Source organism: Dermochelys coriacea, chromosome 11 (genome assembly GCF_009764565.3).
Source record: "Dermochelys coriacea isolate rDerCor1 chromosome 11, rDerCor1.pri.v4, whole genome shotgun sequence".
Lineage (NCBI taxonomy): Eukaryota > Metazoa > Chordata > Testudines > Dermochelyidae > Dermochelys > Dermochelys coriacea.
In genome coordinates, this window is record NC_050078.2 from 79977902 (window position 1) to 79998248 (window position 20347).

General features: G+C 49.2%; 2 protein-coding genes across 3 annotated transcripts in view; both read right to left on the reverse strand.

Moving 5' to 3' along the window:
• Nucleotides 1-3557: 3557 nt before the first annotated feature.
• Nucleotides 3558-20347, reverse strand: part of LOC119863253 (zinc finger protein 271-like) — a 30188-nt gene continuing 13398 nt past the window's right edge. Inside the window, exon 5 of one of the 2 annotated variants that reach the window (XM_043505860.1) lies at nucleotides 3558-4749. In XM_043505860.1, coding sequence (XP_043361795.1) covers nucleotides 4065-4749 — 685 coding nt within the window. In that variant the 3' untranslated portion in view covers nucleotides 3558-4064. Of the gene's footprint in view, nucleotides 4750-19704; nucleotides 19924-20347 lie in introns of those variants that run through there. The other variant, XR_006278161.1, reaches the window with a different exon arrangement.
• LOC119863171 (zinc finger protein 7-like) lies at nucleotides 4635-14293 on the reverse strand. The gene is made up of 5 exons (XM_043505859.1): nucleotides 14189-14293; nucleotides 13786-14047; nucleotides 12697-12898; nucleotides 5321-5437; nucleotides 4635-5002 (listed from the first exon to the last, which is right to left on the reverse strand). The coding sequence occupies exons 3-5, from the start codon at nucleotides 12833-12835 to the stop codon at nucleotides 4770-4772; spliced, it is 489 nt and encodes a 162-aa protein (XP_043361794.1). The 5' UTR covers nucleotides 12836-12898; nucleotides 13786-14047; nucleotides 14189-14293; the 3' UTR covers nucleotides 4635-4769.

A 20347-nucleotide genomic window follows, 5' to 3' on the forward strand; every position in this document is an offset into this window, starting at 1 on the left:
TCCAGCACCCCCTGGCCAGCACCAGTGTCTCCTTGAATAACGCACATGTTGCCTATAAAAATGTGCTGCACTGATGTGATTTCAACCTTGTCATCAGAGAACGAGAATCTACAGAAGAAAATTTCTGGCCTGCAGCTTTCACGCCACACAATAGAACGCAGAATCTCTGACCTGAACAGTGACATCGAATCGCAACTGCACTCACAACTTCAGCAGTGTGAGTATATGAGCATCACTTTGGTTGCATAGGATAAACCTTATTATCTTTATTTGTCCACACTGTGTCTGACAACTGTGTTGTAAGGGAAGAACTCCTTGATATCGTGTCACTAGAGGACAGAACTCGTGGACGAGATCTAAAGGAGGTGTTGATGTTGGTAGTTGCGAAAGCCACTTGCCTTTACACAAGCTCACTGCCATTGCAATGGATGGGTTTCGTCCTTGTGGGGATCTGCAAATGGATTAGTAGGGTTTGTAAGTCTGATGAGAGCTTTCCTGAATTTTGGACATTTTGCTGTATTATTCATCGGGAGCAACTGGTATCTAAAAATCTCAAATTTGATCACGTCTTGACATTGTGAAATTCATTCTCTCAAATGCACTCAATCACAGAGAATTTCAAAATCTAATTGAAGAACTGGATGAAGATGACCCGCTGACGATTTGCCATTTCACTGTGTAATTCGATGGCTCTCAAGAGGTAAAGTTATTTCTCATTTTTTTTGAGCTCCTGGAATCGATAAAATTGTTTATGGAGGAGAAGCACAGGATACACCCCAAGCTTACAGATCCTGGATGGGTTCTAGACTTGGCACTTCTTTCAGACATGCTGCTGCATTTGAATAAACTAAACGTGGACTTACAAGGAAAATTCCAGTTGCTGTCTGATCTAGTGCAAGGCGTATTTGCGTTCATGAACCATCTGCAGTTGTTTCACAGACAAATTCTTGAGGGAGAGCTAACACACTTTCCCTCAAAATCACAACTTCAAGCCAGAACAAAAGAAGATGCAGCAGAACCTCTAAAACAGAGCACAACTAGGTATGTAAGCGTGATTAAAGATCTTAAGGACAGTTTTGAGGAAAGATTCCAAGATTTGCAGCAGAAAAGACCTCAAATCAGATTTCTGATTGACCCTTTTAGTGCTGAAACTGATTGTCTGAAATCTCCTTTAGTCACTGATGAAGCAACATCCCAGATGGAAATAACAGAACTTTTGGAAGATGACAGATTGGAATCTGTTCAGAAGACACAGGGGACCCTTACTTTCTGAAAATCTGTACCAAAGGATAAATACCCCAACATCAGAGGTGCAGCCCTAAAATTAATCTCGATATTTGCCTCAATCTATCTTTGTGAGTCTGTTTTCTAGACACTCAAACATGTGAAATCCAAGCACCAATCCATTTTGACAGACAGCCACCTAAGAGAACTGCTGCATGAGCACAATTGAACACAAAGCAAACTTCAAGGGAATTGTTCAAAGCAAAGATTGCCAGAAATCCCATTAAGTAAAAGATTAATTTGTTATTATCATTAAGTATACATTATAAATGTATAATAAATCTACATTGTCACCTTATATAATGATCGTGTATATATATATATATTGTGACAAAGCTCTGTCCTTGTCTCCATGGGTCCCGCGTTTCCTGGCAGATTTCGCTAGCCTCAGAGGCTCACTGTGACCCTCCACGTAACCCTTCTTTCTCTAGAGACAAGGGTCACAGTCTATTGAGCCATTTTCTTCATAAGCCAGCGAGGGAGGTGAGGAGAAGTTATCCTTCCTTGCACAGTCTCTGTTGTCTCCCAGTCTCAGTGATTAATCAGGGGGCAAAGGTGGGCCCGGGTTCCCCCCCCCCCACTCGTGCTAGGATCTCTGCCTTCAGATGGGTATAGTCAGTGTCATCCGTGGCAGGCAAGTCAAAGTAGGCCTTCTGGGCCTCTCCACACAAAAAAGGGGCGAGAATGCTGGCCCACTGCTCTTGGGGGCCACGCTGAGCAGTCCTTTCGAATGAGAGGAGATATGCCTCTATGTCATCTCCTGATGTCATCTTTGGCAGACAACCAGTGGCCCTCAGGGTTCGCGTCCCGTCGGACCCCTGGGCCTGGGTGGTGAGAATCTTCAGCTGATCCACATCTCTCTCAAGAGGGCAGGATCTTGGGTCACCTGGCTCATCAATAATTGATTGGCTTCCTGCTGTAGCCGCATAGACTCCTGTTGTGCCATTGCCTGTACCCGGGTGGCCTCCAGCTGGGCTGCCGTGGCTTGTACCAAAGCTCTGACCACCTCCTCCATTGTGGTACAAAGCAAACAAACAAAAAATCCAAAACCCCAGTGCACTTTTTTTTTAAAAAAACCTCTTTCTTCCTCCACGCTGTGAACGAAATCCCACTGCTGACACCAGTTGTGATAAAGCTCTGTCCTTGCCTCTGTTTCCTGGCGGATTTCGCTAACCTCAGAGGCTCACTGTGACCCTCCACGTAACCCTTCTTTCTCTAGAGACAAGGGTCACAGTCTATTGAGCCATTTTCATCATAAGCCAGCGAGGGAGGTGAGGAGAAGTTATCCTTCCTTGCACAGTCTCTGTTGTCTCCCAGTCTCAGTGATTAACAGAGGGCAAAGATGGAGGGGGGAGCCTGGGCCCACCCTCTACTCTGGGCTCCAGCCCAGGGACCCTAATAGTATCAGCTATGGTAGCTGCCCTTTTAGTAACATTACATGTACAATTCCCTGGGCTACTTCCTCACAGCAGCTCTCACTTCCTCAAGCTCCACTTCACCCTTACCTCAGGGCCTCCTTCCTTGTGACTGATATGGTGTGTACTACTCAGCCTCTCCAACCGCGCAACTTCTTCGCACAGCTCCTGACATGCCCTCCCACCTGACTAACTTGGAGGCTTTTAACTAGTTTCAGCCAGCCCCGATTGGCTTCAGGTGTCCCAATCAACCTAGCCTTCTTCCTGCCTTCTGGAAAGTTCTTAATTGGCCCCAGGTGTCTTAATTGACCTGGAGCAGCTGCCATTTCACTTATCCTAGTACCAGGGATTTGTTTAGCCTGGAGCTCATATATCTATCTCCCACTACTCTTCCATAGGGGGTGTGGCGTGGAGCTGCCCCCGATCTATCTGTGTGTCCCCCCCAACCCCCACCACTATTACCACCACCGCTGCCCCCTCCACCACCCCCACTGGCTGTATACCATCTGCCTCAGCTCAAAAAAAAACAACTACTCTTCCATAGCCATCTGGCCTTGCCCCGTCACAATACATATATATATAAATATAATCATCACATATTACTGTGGCTTTTTGGCAATGTACATTGGTAAATTCTGGCTCCTTCTCAGGTTCAGGTTGGCCAACCCTGGCATAAAGGGTGCACGGGGAAGTGTGTGGGGGGGGGGGTTGTGTGTCTGTTGAGGGGTGTGGGGTGTTGGTATGTAACAAACAAATCTCATCCGATGAAGTGAGTTGTAGCTCATGAAAGCTTATGCTCAAATAAATTTGTTAGTCTCTAAGGTGTCACAAGTACTCCTTTTCTTTTTATCATAAGGTGGGAATCTTATCATAGCCTCTTAGACTACACAGGTCTGTTCCAGGAGAATAATTTCATGCTCAGCTTTAATAATCCTTGCAGGTCCCTGTTACATGGCTACTCCAACCTGGCCTGCCCTCTGAGATTTGTGGGACTCAACAAAGGTGTTATTCCCTTGGCCCATTCCTAGCCAGGACATTTCTGTGTGGAGTCTGCGATGTGTAATAAGGATTGAGCTTGCACTGAAGCCTCTCCCACATTCAGCTCACTTATAGCATTTCTTTTTGTGTGAGTTTGCTGGTGCTTAATAAGGGTTGATTCCAACTGAAGCTTTTCCCACTATTGGGGCCATTATAGGGTCTCTCTTCTGTCTGGATTCTCTGATGCTGAATAAGGTTGGAGCTTTGATTGAAACTTTTCCTGCACTCATTGCATTTGTAGGGTCTCTCCTCAAGGTGGGTTCTCTGATGATTGCAAAGGGCTGAGCTGCTACAGAAACGTTTCCCACAGTCAAGACACTTATAAGGTTACTCTCCACTGTTCATCCTCTGATGTTTCTTAAGGGATGTGATGAAATTGAAGCTTTTCCCACATTCAGGGCATTTAAACCATTTCCCAGCCATGTGGATTCTCTTGTGAGTAACAAGGGTTGACTTCAGTCTGAAACTTTTCCTGGACTCAGGGCAGTTATAGAGTCTCTCTCCCATGTGAATTCTCTGATGCATATAAAGGTTTGAACTCTGACTAAAGCTTTTCCCACACTCACTGCATTTGTAGAGTTTCTCCCCCATGTGCGTTCTCTGGTGACTAGTGAGATATGTAGTGTGACCGAAGCTTTTCCCGCACTCAGGGCAGATATAGGGTTTCTCTTGTGTGTGCATTCTCTGATGTGATAGAAAGGTCGATCTCAGACTGAAGCTTTTCCCACACTTGGGACACTTATAGGGTTTCTCTCCCGTGTGGATTCTCTGCTGTTGAATAAGGTTGGAGCTCACACTGAAACATTTCCCACACATGGGGCACTCATGGGGTCTCTCTCCTGTGTGGGTTCTTTGATGTAATAGAAACTTTGGGCTCACACTGAAGCTTTTCCCACACTTGTTGCATTTGTAGGGTTTCTCTCTCATGTTGTTTCTCTGATGGTGAATAAGAGTTGAACTCTGACTGAAGCCTTTCCCACAGTCACCGCACAAGTAGGGTCCCTTTCCAGTGGGGATTCTCTGTTCAATAATTTATTTAATTTTCTTGACTCCTCTGCTCCTGTGGGTGGATTTACCCTGTCTCTCCTCTGAGTGGTTTCCCTGCTGCCTCTTTGGCCTGCTCTGGCTCTCACGGGCTTCTCCCTCCTCAGGACTCTGGGAAACGTCCCCTTCACCTCTTCCCAATACCATCCCCTGTGGTTCCACTTGCTCAGGATCTTCCTGCTGAAGATTCTCCTCCTCGTTCCCACTCACCATCCCATCACCTGCTGGGACAGAGAGAGGATCCGGTCAGGAGTCAGTCCCTGTGCTGGGGGATGGGGAATCTCAGAAAGGGAACAGGAAAGAGGGGAACAAACCCAAATAACTGCTGAGAAGATTGAAGTATCAGGAACTGAATCCTATCCTCCCTCACAGGCCCACCCCAGAGGAGAGAGGATAGGACCCATCCTTCCTTCACATCCTTCGAATACAGCTGTAGGCAGGGGCTGAAGAGTCAGACAGGCTGGGTGTAAAATGAATAAATGACATCTGCCAGGAGGATAGAATAACTGGTTTTGGAATCACTTTAATTGATCCCTTACTCATGAGGGTGTCTCTCGGGTTCTTCCTTTCTTCGCAGCCCTGGAGATCAGGGATCCACGGCTCCTTCCCTCGTTCCAGCCTGGAGATCACATCCAGTTTGGAAATTGGGAGACCTGCTTGGGGGGGCAAGGAAACAAGTGTTGATCCTATTCATTAAGGTCAGGACTCTTACTCCTTGCAGACCTAATGTCTGAGTAGCCCATGCAGAGACTCCTTCCTCTCCCCATCCCCAACACTATGGCGACTAGGCTATAAATCATACAAAATCCCTTGACGCACTGGTCTGGAGCAAGGGTTTATCCACCTGGCCTAGGGAAGGCCCCAACTTATTCCCCTGGGGAGCTGAGCAGAGCTGTGACATGCTGGAGGTATCTGGAGTTGTAATCACTGCCAGTCCCACCTCCCCCTTTCACATACCCATATCCCTTCCCAAACAAAGTCAGGACAGGAAGCTGTTACCCAGACTGTGAACAGTTTGGCGTGGGGAATCTCCTAGTACTTGTCCATGCAACACCTGGCTTAACAGGGCTGTGATCCCTGATTCAGCAACCTAGGTGCTTCCCCAATTTGAATAGGAAATAGCCGGGAAATAGGGCCAGGAAATAAAGATCCTGACACCTAGACACCTGCCCCCGTCCAATGCAGAGAGCAAAGAGCCTCCTCTCCTGAGTCATGATAGACTAGGCACTAGGGTCCCCATATGAGGCCATTCAGCCCTTCCCCACCATGCATGAGGCATGCTGTGCCCCCACCAGTGTCTGGTGCCCACACCTCAGGTCTGGTTCTGGCTCTCCTCACACCCTCTGCCTGCTCCATACACCTCAGGACAGCTCTGCAGGTGGAGTCAACATTCTCCTCCTATGTCAGCTCATATCTTGGAATCATAGAAATGGATTGCTGGAAAGAGGTCACCTCTCCCAGACCCCGGCATTGAGTCAGAACCAAATACCCTAGCAACCCTAACCAGTGATTGTCTATCCCGTCCTTAAAAACTTCTAGTGAATGGGATTTCACAACATACCTTGGTGACCTATTCCACTACTGAACTGTCCTTACAGGTAGAAAGTTTTTCCTAACCTACATCTCCCTTGCTGCAGATTAAGCCCATCACTTCATGTCCTACCTTCTGTGGACATAAAGAACAATTGATCACCATCCTCTTTATAACACTTTAACATCTTTAAAGACTGGTATCAGGTCTCCCACTCCGTCTTCTTTTCTCAAGACTAAACATGGACACTTCTTTTTGCCCTTTCTCATAGGATAGTGTTTCTATCACTTTCATTTTCGTTGCTCTCCTCTGGACACTCTTCAATTGTGCACATCTTTCCTAAAGCATGGCACCCAGAAACAGCCACAACTTCCCAACTGAAGTCTCAGCAGTGCTAAGTAGAAAGGACCAATTACTTCCTGTGTCTTACACACAACACTCCTGTTAATACACCCTTGAAATAAAAAAGTATCCAGTTTTGCAACTACATCACATCGTTGGCTCACATTCATTTTGTGATCCACTATAACCCCCAGATCCTTTCCCACAGTACTACTGGTTAGCCAGTCATTCCCCATTGTGGATTTGTGCGTTTAATTTGTCCTTTCTCAGTATAGCACTTTGGACTTGACTTTATTTATTTTTGACAAATCCATGTTGGCTATTACTTATCCTCTAGATGTTTACAAATTGATTATTTAATAATTTGCTTCAGTGTCTACGTCGGTATCAAAGTTAGACTAATTGGCCTATAATTCCCAAGTCATCTTTGCTCCCCCTTTTAACAATAAGTACTAGGTTTGCCCTTTTCCAGTCTCTGGGACCTCAAGTACCCTAGTTCCTTCAGTACCCTAGGGTGAATTTTGTCAGTCCCTGATGACTTAAAGAATATTTAAATAAGTTTGATGTATTCAATCTGTTCTTTCTCTAGTCTGTTTTGTTCCTTCCCCCTTGTTTTTGACATAAGTTGTGTTAAGTATCTGGATAACATTAACTTTTTAAATAAAGACTGACAGAAAAAAGGCCTTTACACACCAACCTTCTTGTCATATGTTAGCTCTCCTTCCCCTCCAAGTAGTGGGCCTACATTGTCCTCTGTCTTTCTCTTGCTCCTTATCTATTTACAGAATCTCTTCTCATTGCCTTTTATGTCCTTTGCTATTTGTAACTCATTTTGCACCTCACGCTTTTTGGTTTTCTTCCCACATGCTTCTGCTGTTCTTTCATCCTCACCCTTCGCAATCTGTCCATGTGCCCCTATTTTGTAGGGTTCTTTTTCAATGTTCATGTCATTCAAGACCTCCTGATGCAGCCATATTGGCCCTTTGCTATTCTTCCTATCTTTCCCTATCATCAGGAGAGTTTGCTGTCGTGTCATAAATACTTTCTGAAAAACCACCAGCTCTCCTGAATGCCTTTTTCCCTTAGATTTTCTTGCCATGGGACCACATGTACTAGTTCTCGGAGACTGTGAAAGTAAGTGCATTGTCCTCTGCCACTTTCCTTTCCTTAAATGAAGGAGATATTCCATACAAACAGATCCCACTGAACACCCCCCCATAATCTCTCAGGCTGCCTTGTGGAGCACATCACTGAAACTCAGTGCTTGAGTCCCATTGACTTTAATGGAGGAAATCATGTGTTTACGTGCTTGATAAATAGGGATGTTTGTTTGTGGCTTGAATCAACGGACAAGGCTAGCCAGATTTTTGACTAATCTGCATAACTGCAAACATACATTCCCAGATGATAAAGTCAGAAGGGAATATTATGGTCCTCTATACTACACAGGCCAGAGAACCTCACCCTTGAGATTCCTTGCATCAAGCCCATATCTTGTGGTTGAGATAGACTACATTTATTAGAAAGAGACATCCAGGTTTCTTTAAAAGACTCCTAATGATGAAGAAGCCACCACATCCCTGGGTAAAATACTCCAGTGGTTCACTCACCTCACTCTTAAACATTTTCACTTTATGACTAGCCAAGTTATCTAACTTCAGCTTCCAGTCACTGGATCTTCTTCTGAATTTGTCTGGTAGATTAAGGAGCTCTCCCCTGTCAGAAATATACTCCCCATGTAGGTACTTAGGACCTCTGTTCAAAATATGGCTTAACCATCTCCTGGATAAACTAACTAGACAAAGCTCCTTTAGTCACTCACTCTAAGGCACATTTTCCAGACCTCAAATCACTCTTGTGGCACTTGGATAGCCCCGTTCCAAAGTGTTCCAGACATTCCTCTTCAAGTGTAGACACCAGACCGGGACACAGTATCCAGTAATAGTCTCCTAATGCCTCAAACACAAGCTAAGCCAGGTTGGCTGGCTCATGGGGGGGGAGGGCAGAGGCTAATCCAAGGTGCTGCTTTCACTCAGGCCGGTAACCAGTTCACGTTGCAGTGAGGATGCAGGTTATATTACTTGAGTGCTAATAATCACTCAAATCCTTCCCCCAATTCCCACCATGTGCCTACAATGACACACAAGTTCTCCCATAATTCATAGAGCGGCTCAGCTGCCTGCAGTGCTAAGATCCCTGGGACGAGCTCCCAGAAGTTACAGGGACACACACAAGGTGATTGCAGCACCAGGGAGGACAGTCACTTGGGCAGGGCTTTGCAGCAGGGCTGCTTACAGCCCGGCTAGACTAACCGCAGTGCTCACCCCCTGATGTCGGTTAAATCTGCAGTGAAAATACATCCAGCGTTTCTCACAAACAACGTCCAGTCTCACACACACAGCCAGCCACCCCCTGGGCTGGAAACAGGTGCCAAACACCAGACCTGCCTCCATCCCCAGCCATGTCGGGCTGCTCCCGACTTCAGACACAAACCAGAATTCTTCCGTTAGCAAGGATTGCTGAGCTCATCCTCTCCAGCTCCCCTGCGCACCACAGACCTAGAGGGGCAGAGGAGCCGCTCTAGTCCCACCTGGGCTCAACCTGCAGGCACAGAGTCCCGCTAATCCATGAAGCAGCAGCAGTAACAGCAGCAACTATCATGCCCCATCTCCAGGAACTCATGAAGACACTACCCAGCCAAGAGGCCCAGGAGCACAAAGATCTGTTAGCGAAGCACCACAGGGGTTTCCTTAAGTCTCTGCTGCTATTGTCAGAGTTCTCGTGCGACGTTTCCTGGGGGTTCCTGGCATCGTCAGGCACCTCGCTACACCTGCCCTTGGCGTGGGGGAGCTTTGTCTGTGCCCACTGGGCCTCAGCTCCCCACCTCCACCAGCCACTGTCACCACGAGCTCTCCCCGGAGCCTGCTGTCACTCTGCAGGGACGTTCCAACCCTCCAGCCCTCCCAGTGTGTCCCTGGAGTGCCCCGCCCCTGGGCTGCTGAACTCTCATGGGATTCTTCTAGAGCTGGGACTGAATGAAACAAGAATCTCTCCTGTCTAATACAGTGGGGCCCACCCTAAGTCCTTGCAGTATTTTACAGCCGGGAGGCTGGGACCCTTTTTCATGAGAGAAGTGGGCTGTCAGTTTGCCACCTAGGTGACTCCCAGACATACCAGATCGCTACATTGTCTTTAGTCATCCAAAGAACACGCCACTGCTGCTTCTGTCTTCCTGTAGCTTTCCTCTCCTGTAGACTTCACACTCTCGCCAGGTGAGACCCGGCTCAATCTGCAAACGGCCGCACGGTGTGAGGCATTCGGAACAGAGACAGCCAGGCAGGGAGATGGCTGACACTTACCTGCTGCCTGAGTTTTTCAATAAAGTGTGACAAAGTTTCTGCTCTACCTTGGTTTCAGAGTAGCAGCCGTGTTAGTCTGTATTCGCAAAAAGAAAAGGAGGACTTGTGGCACCTTAGAGACTAACAAATTTATTAGAGCATAAGCTTTCGTGAGCTACAGCTCACTTGAAGTGAGCTGTAGCTCACGAAAGCTTATGCTCTAATAAATTTGTTAGTCTCTAAGGTGCCACAAGTCCTCCTTTTCTTTTTGCAGTGAGCTGTAGCTCACGAAAGCTTATGCTCTAATAAATTTGTTAGTCTCTAAGGTGCCACAAGTACTCCTTTTCTTTTTGCAGTGAGCTGTAGCTCACGAAAGCTTATGCTCTAATAAATTTGTTAGTCTCTAAGGTGCCACAAGTACTCCTTTTCTTTTTGCTCTACCTTGGTGGGTCTTGCGCTTATTGGTGGATTTGCTCACCTTGGAGCTTCACGGCAGCCCTCAGCTTGGCCGTTTTTCTGAACCCACAGTCCAGGTCGACTCGTCCTGTGTCTGGCCAACAGTTGGGAGGTTTGGGGGGAACCCGGGCCTGCCCTCTACTCTGGGTTCCAGCCCAGGGCCCTGTGGATTGCAGCTGTCTGCTGTGGCTCCTATAAGAGCTACGTGACAGCTACAACTCCCTGGGCTACTTCCTCATGGCCTCCTCCCAACACCTTCTTTATCCTCACCGCAGGACCTTCCTCCTGGTGTCTGATGATGCTTGTACACCTCAGTCCTCCAACAGTCCGCGTTCTCACTCTCAGCTCCTAGCGCCTCTTGCTCCCAGCTCCTCACACACCACAAACTGAAGTGAGCTCTTTTTTAAAACGCAGGTGCCCTGATTAGCCTGCCTTAATTGATTCTAGCAGCTTCTTGATTGGCTGCAGGTGTTCTAATCAGCCTGTCTAATATCTCCAGAAGGTTCCTGATTGTTCTGGAACCTTCCCTGTTACCTTCCCAGGGAAAAGGGACCTACTTAGCCTGGGGTTAACATATCTGCCTTCTATTACTCTCCTATAGCCATCTGGCCCGACCCTGTCACAAGAGATACATAATTCCTCAAATATTATCCACCCACACATTTCACAGTGGTGACAACCAGTGGGCTACTGGCCCTTGGATGAGCCCTCCTATGCCACCCTTCAGTGAACTATTATGCAGGTCTCTGACCCAGGGGATTCCTGAAAAACATTATGCCCCCACAGGTGTCCAGTGCCAGTTGGCACCAGGGGATGCCTGGGTCCCACCCTCCCCATTCTCCATGGTCCTGGGCTAAGTTCCCTCTAAGCTGTGCGGCAGGCTATCAAGGTCGCACAGGCAGGGAGAGGTGCCTCTCCCCCAGTCCCAGCTCCGGAGCTGCTGCAGCCAGGAGAGGCTCCTCAGCCACAGCCAGGGAGCTGCCGCGGACTGGGACAGTTGCCTCTCCCGCAGCCCCAACCCTGGTGGGAAAGGTGCTCTACCCTGGCCCTGGGCTGCTGCACTGACAGAGGGCTGAGGGGAGTCCTCTCTCCTCACCACAACCCCGGGGCAGCCTGCACCCCAAACCCCTCATCCCCAGCCCCACCCCAGAGCCCTAACCCTCCCATCCTCTGCCCCAGACGTGAGCTCCCTCCCATCCCTAGCCCCATCCCAGAGCCCACACCCCCATCCAGAGCCCTCATCCCCCCTGCATCCCAACCCGCTGCCCTAGCCCTGAGCCCCCCCACACCTCAAATCCATCATCCCCAGCCCCACCCCAGAGCCTGCACCTCCAGTCAGAGCTCTCACCCCGCCCCCCATATCACCACCCTCTGCCCCAGCCCTGAGCCCCCTCCCACACTTTGAACCCCTCGGCCCCACCCTGCCACCCATCACCTCCATATCATTGCACAGAACAAAATTGACTCCACACTTGCACAGGGAAAATTAGAGGGAACATTGGCTGGGGCACCTGCAGGAGCTAAAGTGGGAACAGAAAGGCTGGTGATGGCTTACACACAAGCAGAGAAAGAGACTTCAGGACAAGGGATTCTTGTAACTCTTACACCACAGCTGCCGTTGCGGGAAGCCAAATTATTAATTACAGCAGCACCTGGACTCCCCAGTGGAAATCAGTACCCCATTGGGCTACAATGGTATTTATAGGCCCCCCCTTTACCCTATAACTGGGCTCCTCGCAGTACTAAACATAATGATCCTTCCACTCCTGTGAAACAAGAAAGCAATGACCGCTGCTGGGCAGGTCGGGGACCGAAGCGCACACAGTCTATATGACTTGCAAAAGGCCACAGGGTAGGGAACTGAGCCAGGTCTCTGAAGACTGAGTCCAGCTGCGGCAGAATATGGGCAAGATGGAGGTGAAGCACATTTGAAAATCTGATCCTGGGGACTTAGGCAGAGTTGAGACATGAGATGCTGAGTCCATTTCTGAGAACCCAGAGAATGGAACTTGACCTGGGATGGGGAAATAGAGAGTGTTCGTCTCACATGAAAAACTTGGTTCAGGACAGAGCAGCACCATCGTGTCCCTGAATCACCTGTCCTGTGGGAATTGATGCGGCAGGAAAAGTCTCACGCTATCTGGGGACAATTGGGACAGATCCCCCTGAAATCTGGGGGACCAGTGAAGAATTCTGCACAGACCCCCTCCCCTCAGTGTCTAATACCTGAGAGAAGAGGGATTCTTACCCAGCGAGGTCACAGTCTCATAATTCTCCTGTATGACATCCCTGTAGAGAGCTCTCTGACCCGGGTCCAGCAGATCCCATTCCCCCTTGGTAAAATACACAGCCACCTCCTCGAAAGCCACCCACTCCACTGCAGCCATTTCCCTTCCTTATCTCTCCATGGATCAGACAAACTGGAGCAAACTAGGATTTTATTCTGCAGCCTGTCAGGGCGAGAAGGGCATTTGAGGATGTTCTAGAAGGGGTTGAGCGCATTTCACACCCCGATTCTTTCCTTGTTGACATTCTACTCTGCCATGCTGGGAAAACGCTTGAGTCATGATATTAAAAATTCACCACCGAAAGTTTGGTCCCCAAACCATATTCAGTTCTCTCAATAAATGGCTGGAGTAAGTTTCAAAAATGTCGAGCCTGCAATATTGGGATACAGTTCTGTGTCCAGCTTTGTTGATAATCGGGCCAATTATTCAGCTGCCTGAACACAGCTGCAGGCATCTGCGTTAGCTTCCTGCTTCTAAAAATCCTGGCCTTACAGTGTGTATGATAAAACCCATTGTTTCATGTTCTCTGTGTGTGTATATAAATCTCCCCTCTGTATTTTCCACCAAATGCATCCGATGAAGTGAGCTGTAGCTCACAAAAGCTTATGCTCAAATAAATTTGTTAGTCTCTAAGGTGCCACAAGTCCTCCTTTTCTTTTTTTGAATACAGACTAACACGGCTGCTACTCTGAAACCTACTTTATTTATGACACAGATCCATCCCCGCACACAAGGACTAAACCCATGCAGGCTTTTTAAAGCTCTATCAGTGACCGAGATGAAATGAAGTCAATGAGACCACGCAGATGCTAAATATTAAACATATATGTGAGTTGTGTGAGATGAGAGCCTAAGATTTATAGAATCTGAACCCAAAAGGGACAAGTAGCTCATCTACTCTGACTTCCTGTAGGCACAGCCCATTTAGGGTTGCCAACTTTCTGACTGAAAAAACCCAAACACCCTTGCCCTGGCCCTCCTCCGAGGCCCAACCCTGCTCAATCCATCCCCCCTCCCTCTGTCACTCGCTGTCACCCACCCTCACTCACTCGCTCATTTTCACCCGGCTGGTGTGGGTCCCTTTTCGACCAGAAAGTCATCCAGTGTTGATCTGAAGACATCAAGAGATGGAGAATTCACCACTGCCTTTGGTCCAGGGATTAATCATCTTCATTACTGAAAACATATGCCTAATTTCTAATCCGCATTCGTTGGCTTCAGCTTCCAGCTATGGGTTCATGTGAGGCCTTTAACCGCGAGACTAAAGAGTGCTTTGGTAACCAGTATTTCCCATCTGTGAAGGTACCTGTACTTAAAATGATGTCACCTCTTAGTTTTCAACATATTTATATTTTGATAAATTCAACATATGGAGCTTTTAAGTCTCTCAATGTAACAATTCCCCCCTCCCCCCATATGTATGACTCTTTTCTGCCCTCTCCCCCAACCTACATCACAACAGAGTTTTCCCAGCCTCTTTTCACAGGCTCCTTCTCAAAAACAAGCTAAGTGGTTTTCCATCAAACTTGCAAACCAAATTCACCTAGGAGAGAGACTCTCTACTGGAAAGAGGAACACAGGAGTTGTCAGACTATAGCAGACTCCAGGTCCGTCTAGTCATTTGGGTCTGTTAGAAGCACTTGAAAAGGTCCCTGAGACTGAAATGAGGCAGCTGACACTGTCAGTGTCACTGTGCTCCAGGGCCCCCAGCTGCAGTGAAAGAGCAGAGTCAAAGGACCTGCTTTGGGGGATCCCCCGGACATGGCCCCAGCAGCGCGGGCACTAGGCCAGTGGTTTTCAACAGGGACTAGGCCAGTGGCTTTTTTCCATTTGTGGACCCCTAAAACATTTCGAATGGAGGTGCAGACCCCTTTGGTAATCCTAGGGACAGTCTGCAGCCCCCCGGGGAGCCATGGGTCATAGGATGAAAAGCAGCCACTGCACCAGGCAGAACAGGACCTGGCTTTTTCTCTTCCTGCCCCTCCCCTTGTCCCCAGGCCAGTCACTGGCCTGGGGCGGGGGGCTGCAGGGAATTGGGTGGGGGCCGGGGCCGGGACCACAATTGCTCCTGCTGCCCCCACCCCGCACCTGTGGGCTCCGGGTGGGGGCTGGGGTGGGCAGAGCCCAGGGGTCTGTGTCCCCGGGACTCCAGCCCCCCACCCCCGGGCAGCAGCATGAAACGGAGCAACATCCCCTCCCTCCGCACTGAGCAGAGTCTGGAGCTACAGTGTAAAGCTCTCCGCTGCTGGACGCTAGCCACAATCCTTCTCCCCTTCCCGAACCAAGAGAAACCCGGCCCAGCGTGTCTAAGCAGAGACAGAGGCCTGCAGAAAGGTGCCCCCCGGGGCCATCCCGGGCTGGGCAGCCCACTGGGGTCTGGGGCACACCTTGTCTCACCATTAAAGGGCTTGTCTATAAAAGTTAGTACAAAGTCACTGACACATGCTTCCCCGTTCAGCCCCAGCTGGTATCCTGATGCATTATCTACATGCACAGCAGCAGGACATCCGGAGGTCGGGGCATGTAGTCCTGTTGCTTGCATGCATGCCAAGTCAGAGCAGACCGAATATCCCCTGTGTAACGCTGGGGGCCCTCTGTGCTGTGTCAGTCTCCTCATAACGGGGGAGGGGGGGGCAGCTCTTCTTGCTTTTACACCGCGGTTGTAACAGCGTAGGAACCACACCTCGTGCACACCCAGGGCCGGATTATCCTTTTGTGGGCCCAGCGTCAAACATGTTTGCGGGCCCCCATGCGGTTGTGATGGGCCCCTTCCAAGAGTGGGCCCGGCCTGACAGCACCACTGATGCCATAGTAAAGGTGGTATTGCCAGGATGGGGATGAACACATTTATTCAGAAACAAAGTCAGGTATTTGAAGCCACACTGAGACCTCCACTCAGTCCATAGAGAACAAACTGGGCTAACATCAATGTACCCAGAATACCATTGAAGCTGGTTTGTGTGGAAGGGGGTTGTTTGTTAGTTTTTGTCTTTTTTGTTTAAACACTCAGGGCCTGCTTGGGGGCCTTGAACAGAAGTGCTTAATTCTCACCCTTATGAGCTATATTAAGCCCGTATGTAGCAGCCAGGGGTGCTGCACCTGCATAGGGTGACCAGTTGTCCCGATTTTATAGGGACAGTCCCGATTTTTCTTGGGGGCTTTTTTTATATAGGCACCTTTTACCGCCCACCCCGATTGTTTACACTTGCTATCTGGTCACCCTACACCTGCATTTCCCCACCCCCATCTCCTCCACCCAAAGTTACGTTTCCCACATACATTTTTTGAAAGCTGCATCTTGTACTTTGGTACAATAATGTCTCGAAAACATTGGGGCGGAGTGTGGGGAGGAAAATTGCTGGTGCCCATCTTTTGCAGGGAGCAAAGGCCACTGAGAGACAACACACACTTTACACAAAGGCAACCACAATCCCGCCTCAAGCTCCTGCCCCAATCTTCACACCTGAGCTCTCCCGTGTCCTGTGTCCCCAGCCCCGACAACTCAGCCCCTAACAAAGGCTCTCCTCAAACTCCCCGCCCCGGCCCCCCCAGGGCTGTGCCCTCCCGCTACCCCGCCACTGAGCCAACCCCCCTCCAGCCCAGACTGCCCCCGCGCCTCCTCCGCCGCCGCAGCCCCGCAACCGCGCTTTCCCCCAGCACTGCGGGCTGCGGGGGCGTCCCCGGGGGAGGGGCGCCCCGCTCTGCCCACCCGCAGCGACCCCGCAGGGCCGGGGGGCGGGGGCGGGGGCGGGGGCGCCGCGGGATGCGCGCCGGGAACCGCCCCCTGCCCCAGGCCATCGCCTTGCGGCGGGCGGTTCTTTCCGGTGCGCTCCGCCCATTTCAGCTGGGGCGGTGCGTAGCGCGGCGCGGGGCATGCTGGGACTCGTAGTGCAGCTGGCCGCGCGGGTCCCGGCGCCCCTGCGGAACACAGCGGCGTGCAAACTACAACTCCCTGCCCACCCAGTCCCTGCTGCGCCTGCGCACTGCGCTCCCCAGGCGGCGGAGGCGCCGGGCAGTGGCCCAGGCTGCATTAACCCTTTGTGGGCCCCTTCCCAGCGTGAGCCTGGTGCCCGCTGCAGCGCGCCCCTCCCGCCGTGTTCCTGGGAGAGCTTTGGGGGTGCCCCCCTTAGCTTTCATGCCCCTGCGTGTAACGTAGCTTGTATTAAATAAACACATTTTGGGTTCTTTTAATTTGCTTTTTTGTCTCTGGGCTTTTATCATCCACTAACTTCATGCTTCAGCTATTCACTCTTGCAAAGAATGGATATACCTAACATGGTGGTGCAGTGCTGTAACATTTAAAACGATTTTGAACTTCCAGTAACATTCCTCTAAGCCGCCCCTCCTGGTTTCAGAGTAGCAGCCGGGTTAGTCTGGATTCGCAAAAAGAACAGGAGGACTTGTGGCACCTTAGAGACTAACACATTTATCAGAGCATGAGCTTCCGTGAGCTACAGCCCGCTGCGTCGGAAATTTATTAATCCTGATTTCTATAAATAATTCACCAACTTGCAAAGGCTGAGGTGTACACTCTCTTCTTCCGTTACTTCATTTGTTGCATACGTAGATACAGATTTCCTACTAAATTATGTATATTTCTTATTTTATATGGTAATTTCATAGTTTTTTATTGAGGGTACATATTTTTTTATGATACATTTCAGTGATGTTCTTCATTCTGACAAGCTTACTGCCAAAAGCAAAGGATGGGTCTACACTACAGAGTTAGGTTGATGCAAGAAGGCTTAAATCAACCTAATTATGTCAGAGTCTACACTACAATGCCAAGTCACCCGCTAGTCCGACATAACTCCACCCGAATGAGAGGTAGGGTGACGCTTATGTCATTGTAGCACTGTTAGGTGGATGCGGTGTCAGTGTAGACCCTGTGTTACTTACGTCGATTTTAGTGGCCTCTGGGAGGTGTCCCACACTGACCCACCATGACCACTCTCGTCACCGTTTTGAACTTTGCTTCTTGGTGGCCAGGTACATAAGAACATGCCTCTCCCCTGTTAAAGGCCTGTGAATTTTTGAAATTCCATTTCCTGTTTGCTTGGCTTACCTAGCAACTGCCCAGCTGAGCGTGCTGGCTCCATGCTCGAACTGTGCTCCTAGCTGGAGTACACCACAGGTGGTGGATCTCCCAGCTCTGTCGGGAGAAGAGTCTGTGCAGGCAAAGCTCCCATCTAGCCCTAGCAAAGCAGATATCTATGAGCAGGTCGCTCCTGGCGTGGCCAGGGACTCGCGGCAGTGCCATGTAAAAGTGAGGAACTGCAGCAGACACGCCAGAAGGCAAGGGAGGCAAACAGTCGCTCTGATGTGGCGCCACAGACATGCCCCTTTTACAAGGAACTGCATGCTCTGCTCCCACCTCCACCACCAAGGGCCCCTTGGACACATCACAGTCACGGGCCATGGTCAACTGTGTGGAAGAGGTGTTAGCGGAGGAGGAGAATGGGGGCAGGCGACGAGGGAATCCAGTCATGGTGAGCCTGGAGCTGTTCTTAACCCCGGAGCAGTCCAGGCAGCCCCAACATTCCAGCACAGGCGAGCCAGCGTGATGTCGGGGAAGGCACCTCTGGTAAATGTGCAGTTTGCATTGCTATTGCAGGGAAACATCTTCTCATTTACTATTCTTTATTTGCAAAAAGAAAAGGAGTACTTGTGGCACCTTAGAAACTAACAAATTTATTAGAGCATAAGCTTTCGTGAGCTACAGCTCACTTCCGATGAAGTGAGCTGTAGCTCACGAAAGCTTATGCTCTAATAAATTTGTTAGTCTCTAAGGTGCCACAAGTACTCCTTTTCTTTTTGCGAATACAGACTAACACGGCTGCTACTCTGAAACCTATTCTTTATTTGTGTTACAAGTGATAGTGAAATAACCTCTGTACCTCTACTGGTTATCCACTTCTCATTCCCTGGCACAGGCACAAAAACAGTTTGTTTATGCACATGGGGATGTCCCGTGAATCCTCCAGAGAGCCTGAGGAAACTTTCCTGGAGGTAATCTGTAATCCTCTGCCGAAGGTTTCTGGGGAGGGCTGCCTTATTTCTTCTGCCACAGTAAGACACTTTCCCATCGCTCAGCAATTATTTCAGCAGGCATCATTGCAGGCAGGGGCAGCAAGCTGGAAACCATGGCATCTGCAAGCTCAACTCAGACTGGGAAGAGCACATGGGAGTGGCATTCCAAATTTAAGAAAAAAGCAACGTTTGATCCTTGTTGGCACGGAGTCAAGCATTGAGATGATGCTGTTTCCCCATCGGACCTGCAACAGCAGGGTCCTTATCTGTCATTAACATCTGGCAAACCTCCTGTGGAAGCGAGAGAAAAGGGAGAACATGCACGCTGGTCTTTTAACTGCATCCCACCAGAGGGACAAGGCATCGAGCATGGAGGGCGGTTTCCTTTCAGAAAGCTTGCAAGGGAGCTCACGTACAAAGGACAGGACATGCAGGAAAGGACACTGGACATGAGGCAAAGAGCTCCACTCCTCCTCTGGCTAAAAGAAAAGGAGTACTTGTGGCACCTTAGAGACTAACAAATTTATTAGAGCATAAGCTTTCGTGAGCTACAGCTCACTTCATCGGATGCATTTGGTGGAAAAAACAGAGGAGAGATTTATATACACACACACAGAGAACATGAAACAATGGGTTTATCATACACACTGTAAGGAGAGTGATCACTTAAGATAAGCCATCACCAACAGCAGGGGGGGGAAAGGAGGAAAACCTTTCATGGTGACAAGCAAGGTAGGCTAATTCCAGCAGTTAACAAGAATATCAGAGGAACAGTGGGGGGTGGGGTGGGAGGGAGAAATACCATGGGGAAATAGTTTTACTTTGTGTAATGACCCATCCACTCCCAGTCTCTATTCAAGCCTAGGTTAATCGTATCCAGTTTGCAAATTAATTCCAATTCAGCAGTCTCTCGTTGGAGTCTGTTTTTGAAGCTTTTTTGTTGAAGTATAGCCACTCTTAGGTCTGTGATCGAGTGACCAGAGAGATTGAAGTGTTCTCCAACTGATTTTTGAATGTTATAATTCTTCCTCCTCTGGCTGTATCACTAGCCGGCTGCCATTACATACGGAGCACCTCATTTGAATGAATGGCAGGATAGCGCAGCTCAGTGGTGTTTCCTCCCTGCTGCCTGAGAGAAGTTTGAAAATTGTGCTGATCTGCAAAAATAAAAACAAGTTAAAAAAAACAACAAAAAACCAACAACAGATGAGTTATGGGCTGTCGGGGAAGTAATTGTGGGCATTTGCTAGTTTGACCCCATGCCCCAGAATTCCAAGAGGGAACCCATGATGCACTAGGAGCAAAATCCAGCCAGGCAGAGAGTCCAGCAGCAGAACACCTCCCTGCGGGCGATCCAACCAGAATGCCATGTGGTTATTTTGAAAAAGGGCGGAGCTGTGTGGACGCGCTCTTTCACTGTGGTTATCCTGATCTAGTTACAGAGGGAAACACACACCCAACAAACTTACCTGTGTAGACACCTGACTTCAGGGATTCTATCAGACTCTAATTTGAGTTACACAAACTGGATTCTGTCTTTATCCCAGTAACTGTAAACTTGTTATCTGTCCATGTCACCAG

Bases quoted from the DNA above. Each gene is read 5' to 3' on its own strand.
- LOC119863171 (XM_043505859.1), bottom strand. From the start codon at position 12,835: ATGGCTGCAGTGGAGTGGGTGGCTTTCGAGGAGGTGGCTGTGTATTTT. The intron at 5,438-12,696 runs GTAAGAATCCCT...TGCCCCCCCAAG, and splicing joins TGAGACTGTGACCTCGCTGG to CAGGTCTCCCAATTTCCAAA. The intron at 5,003-5,320 runs GTAAGGGATCAA...CTGTCCCAGCAG, and splicing joins CCCGAGAGACACCCTCATGA to GTGATGGGATGGTGAGTGGG.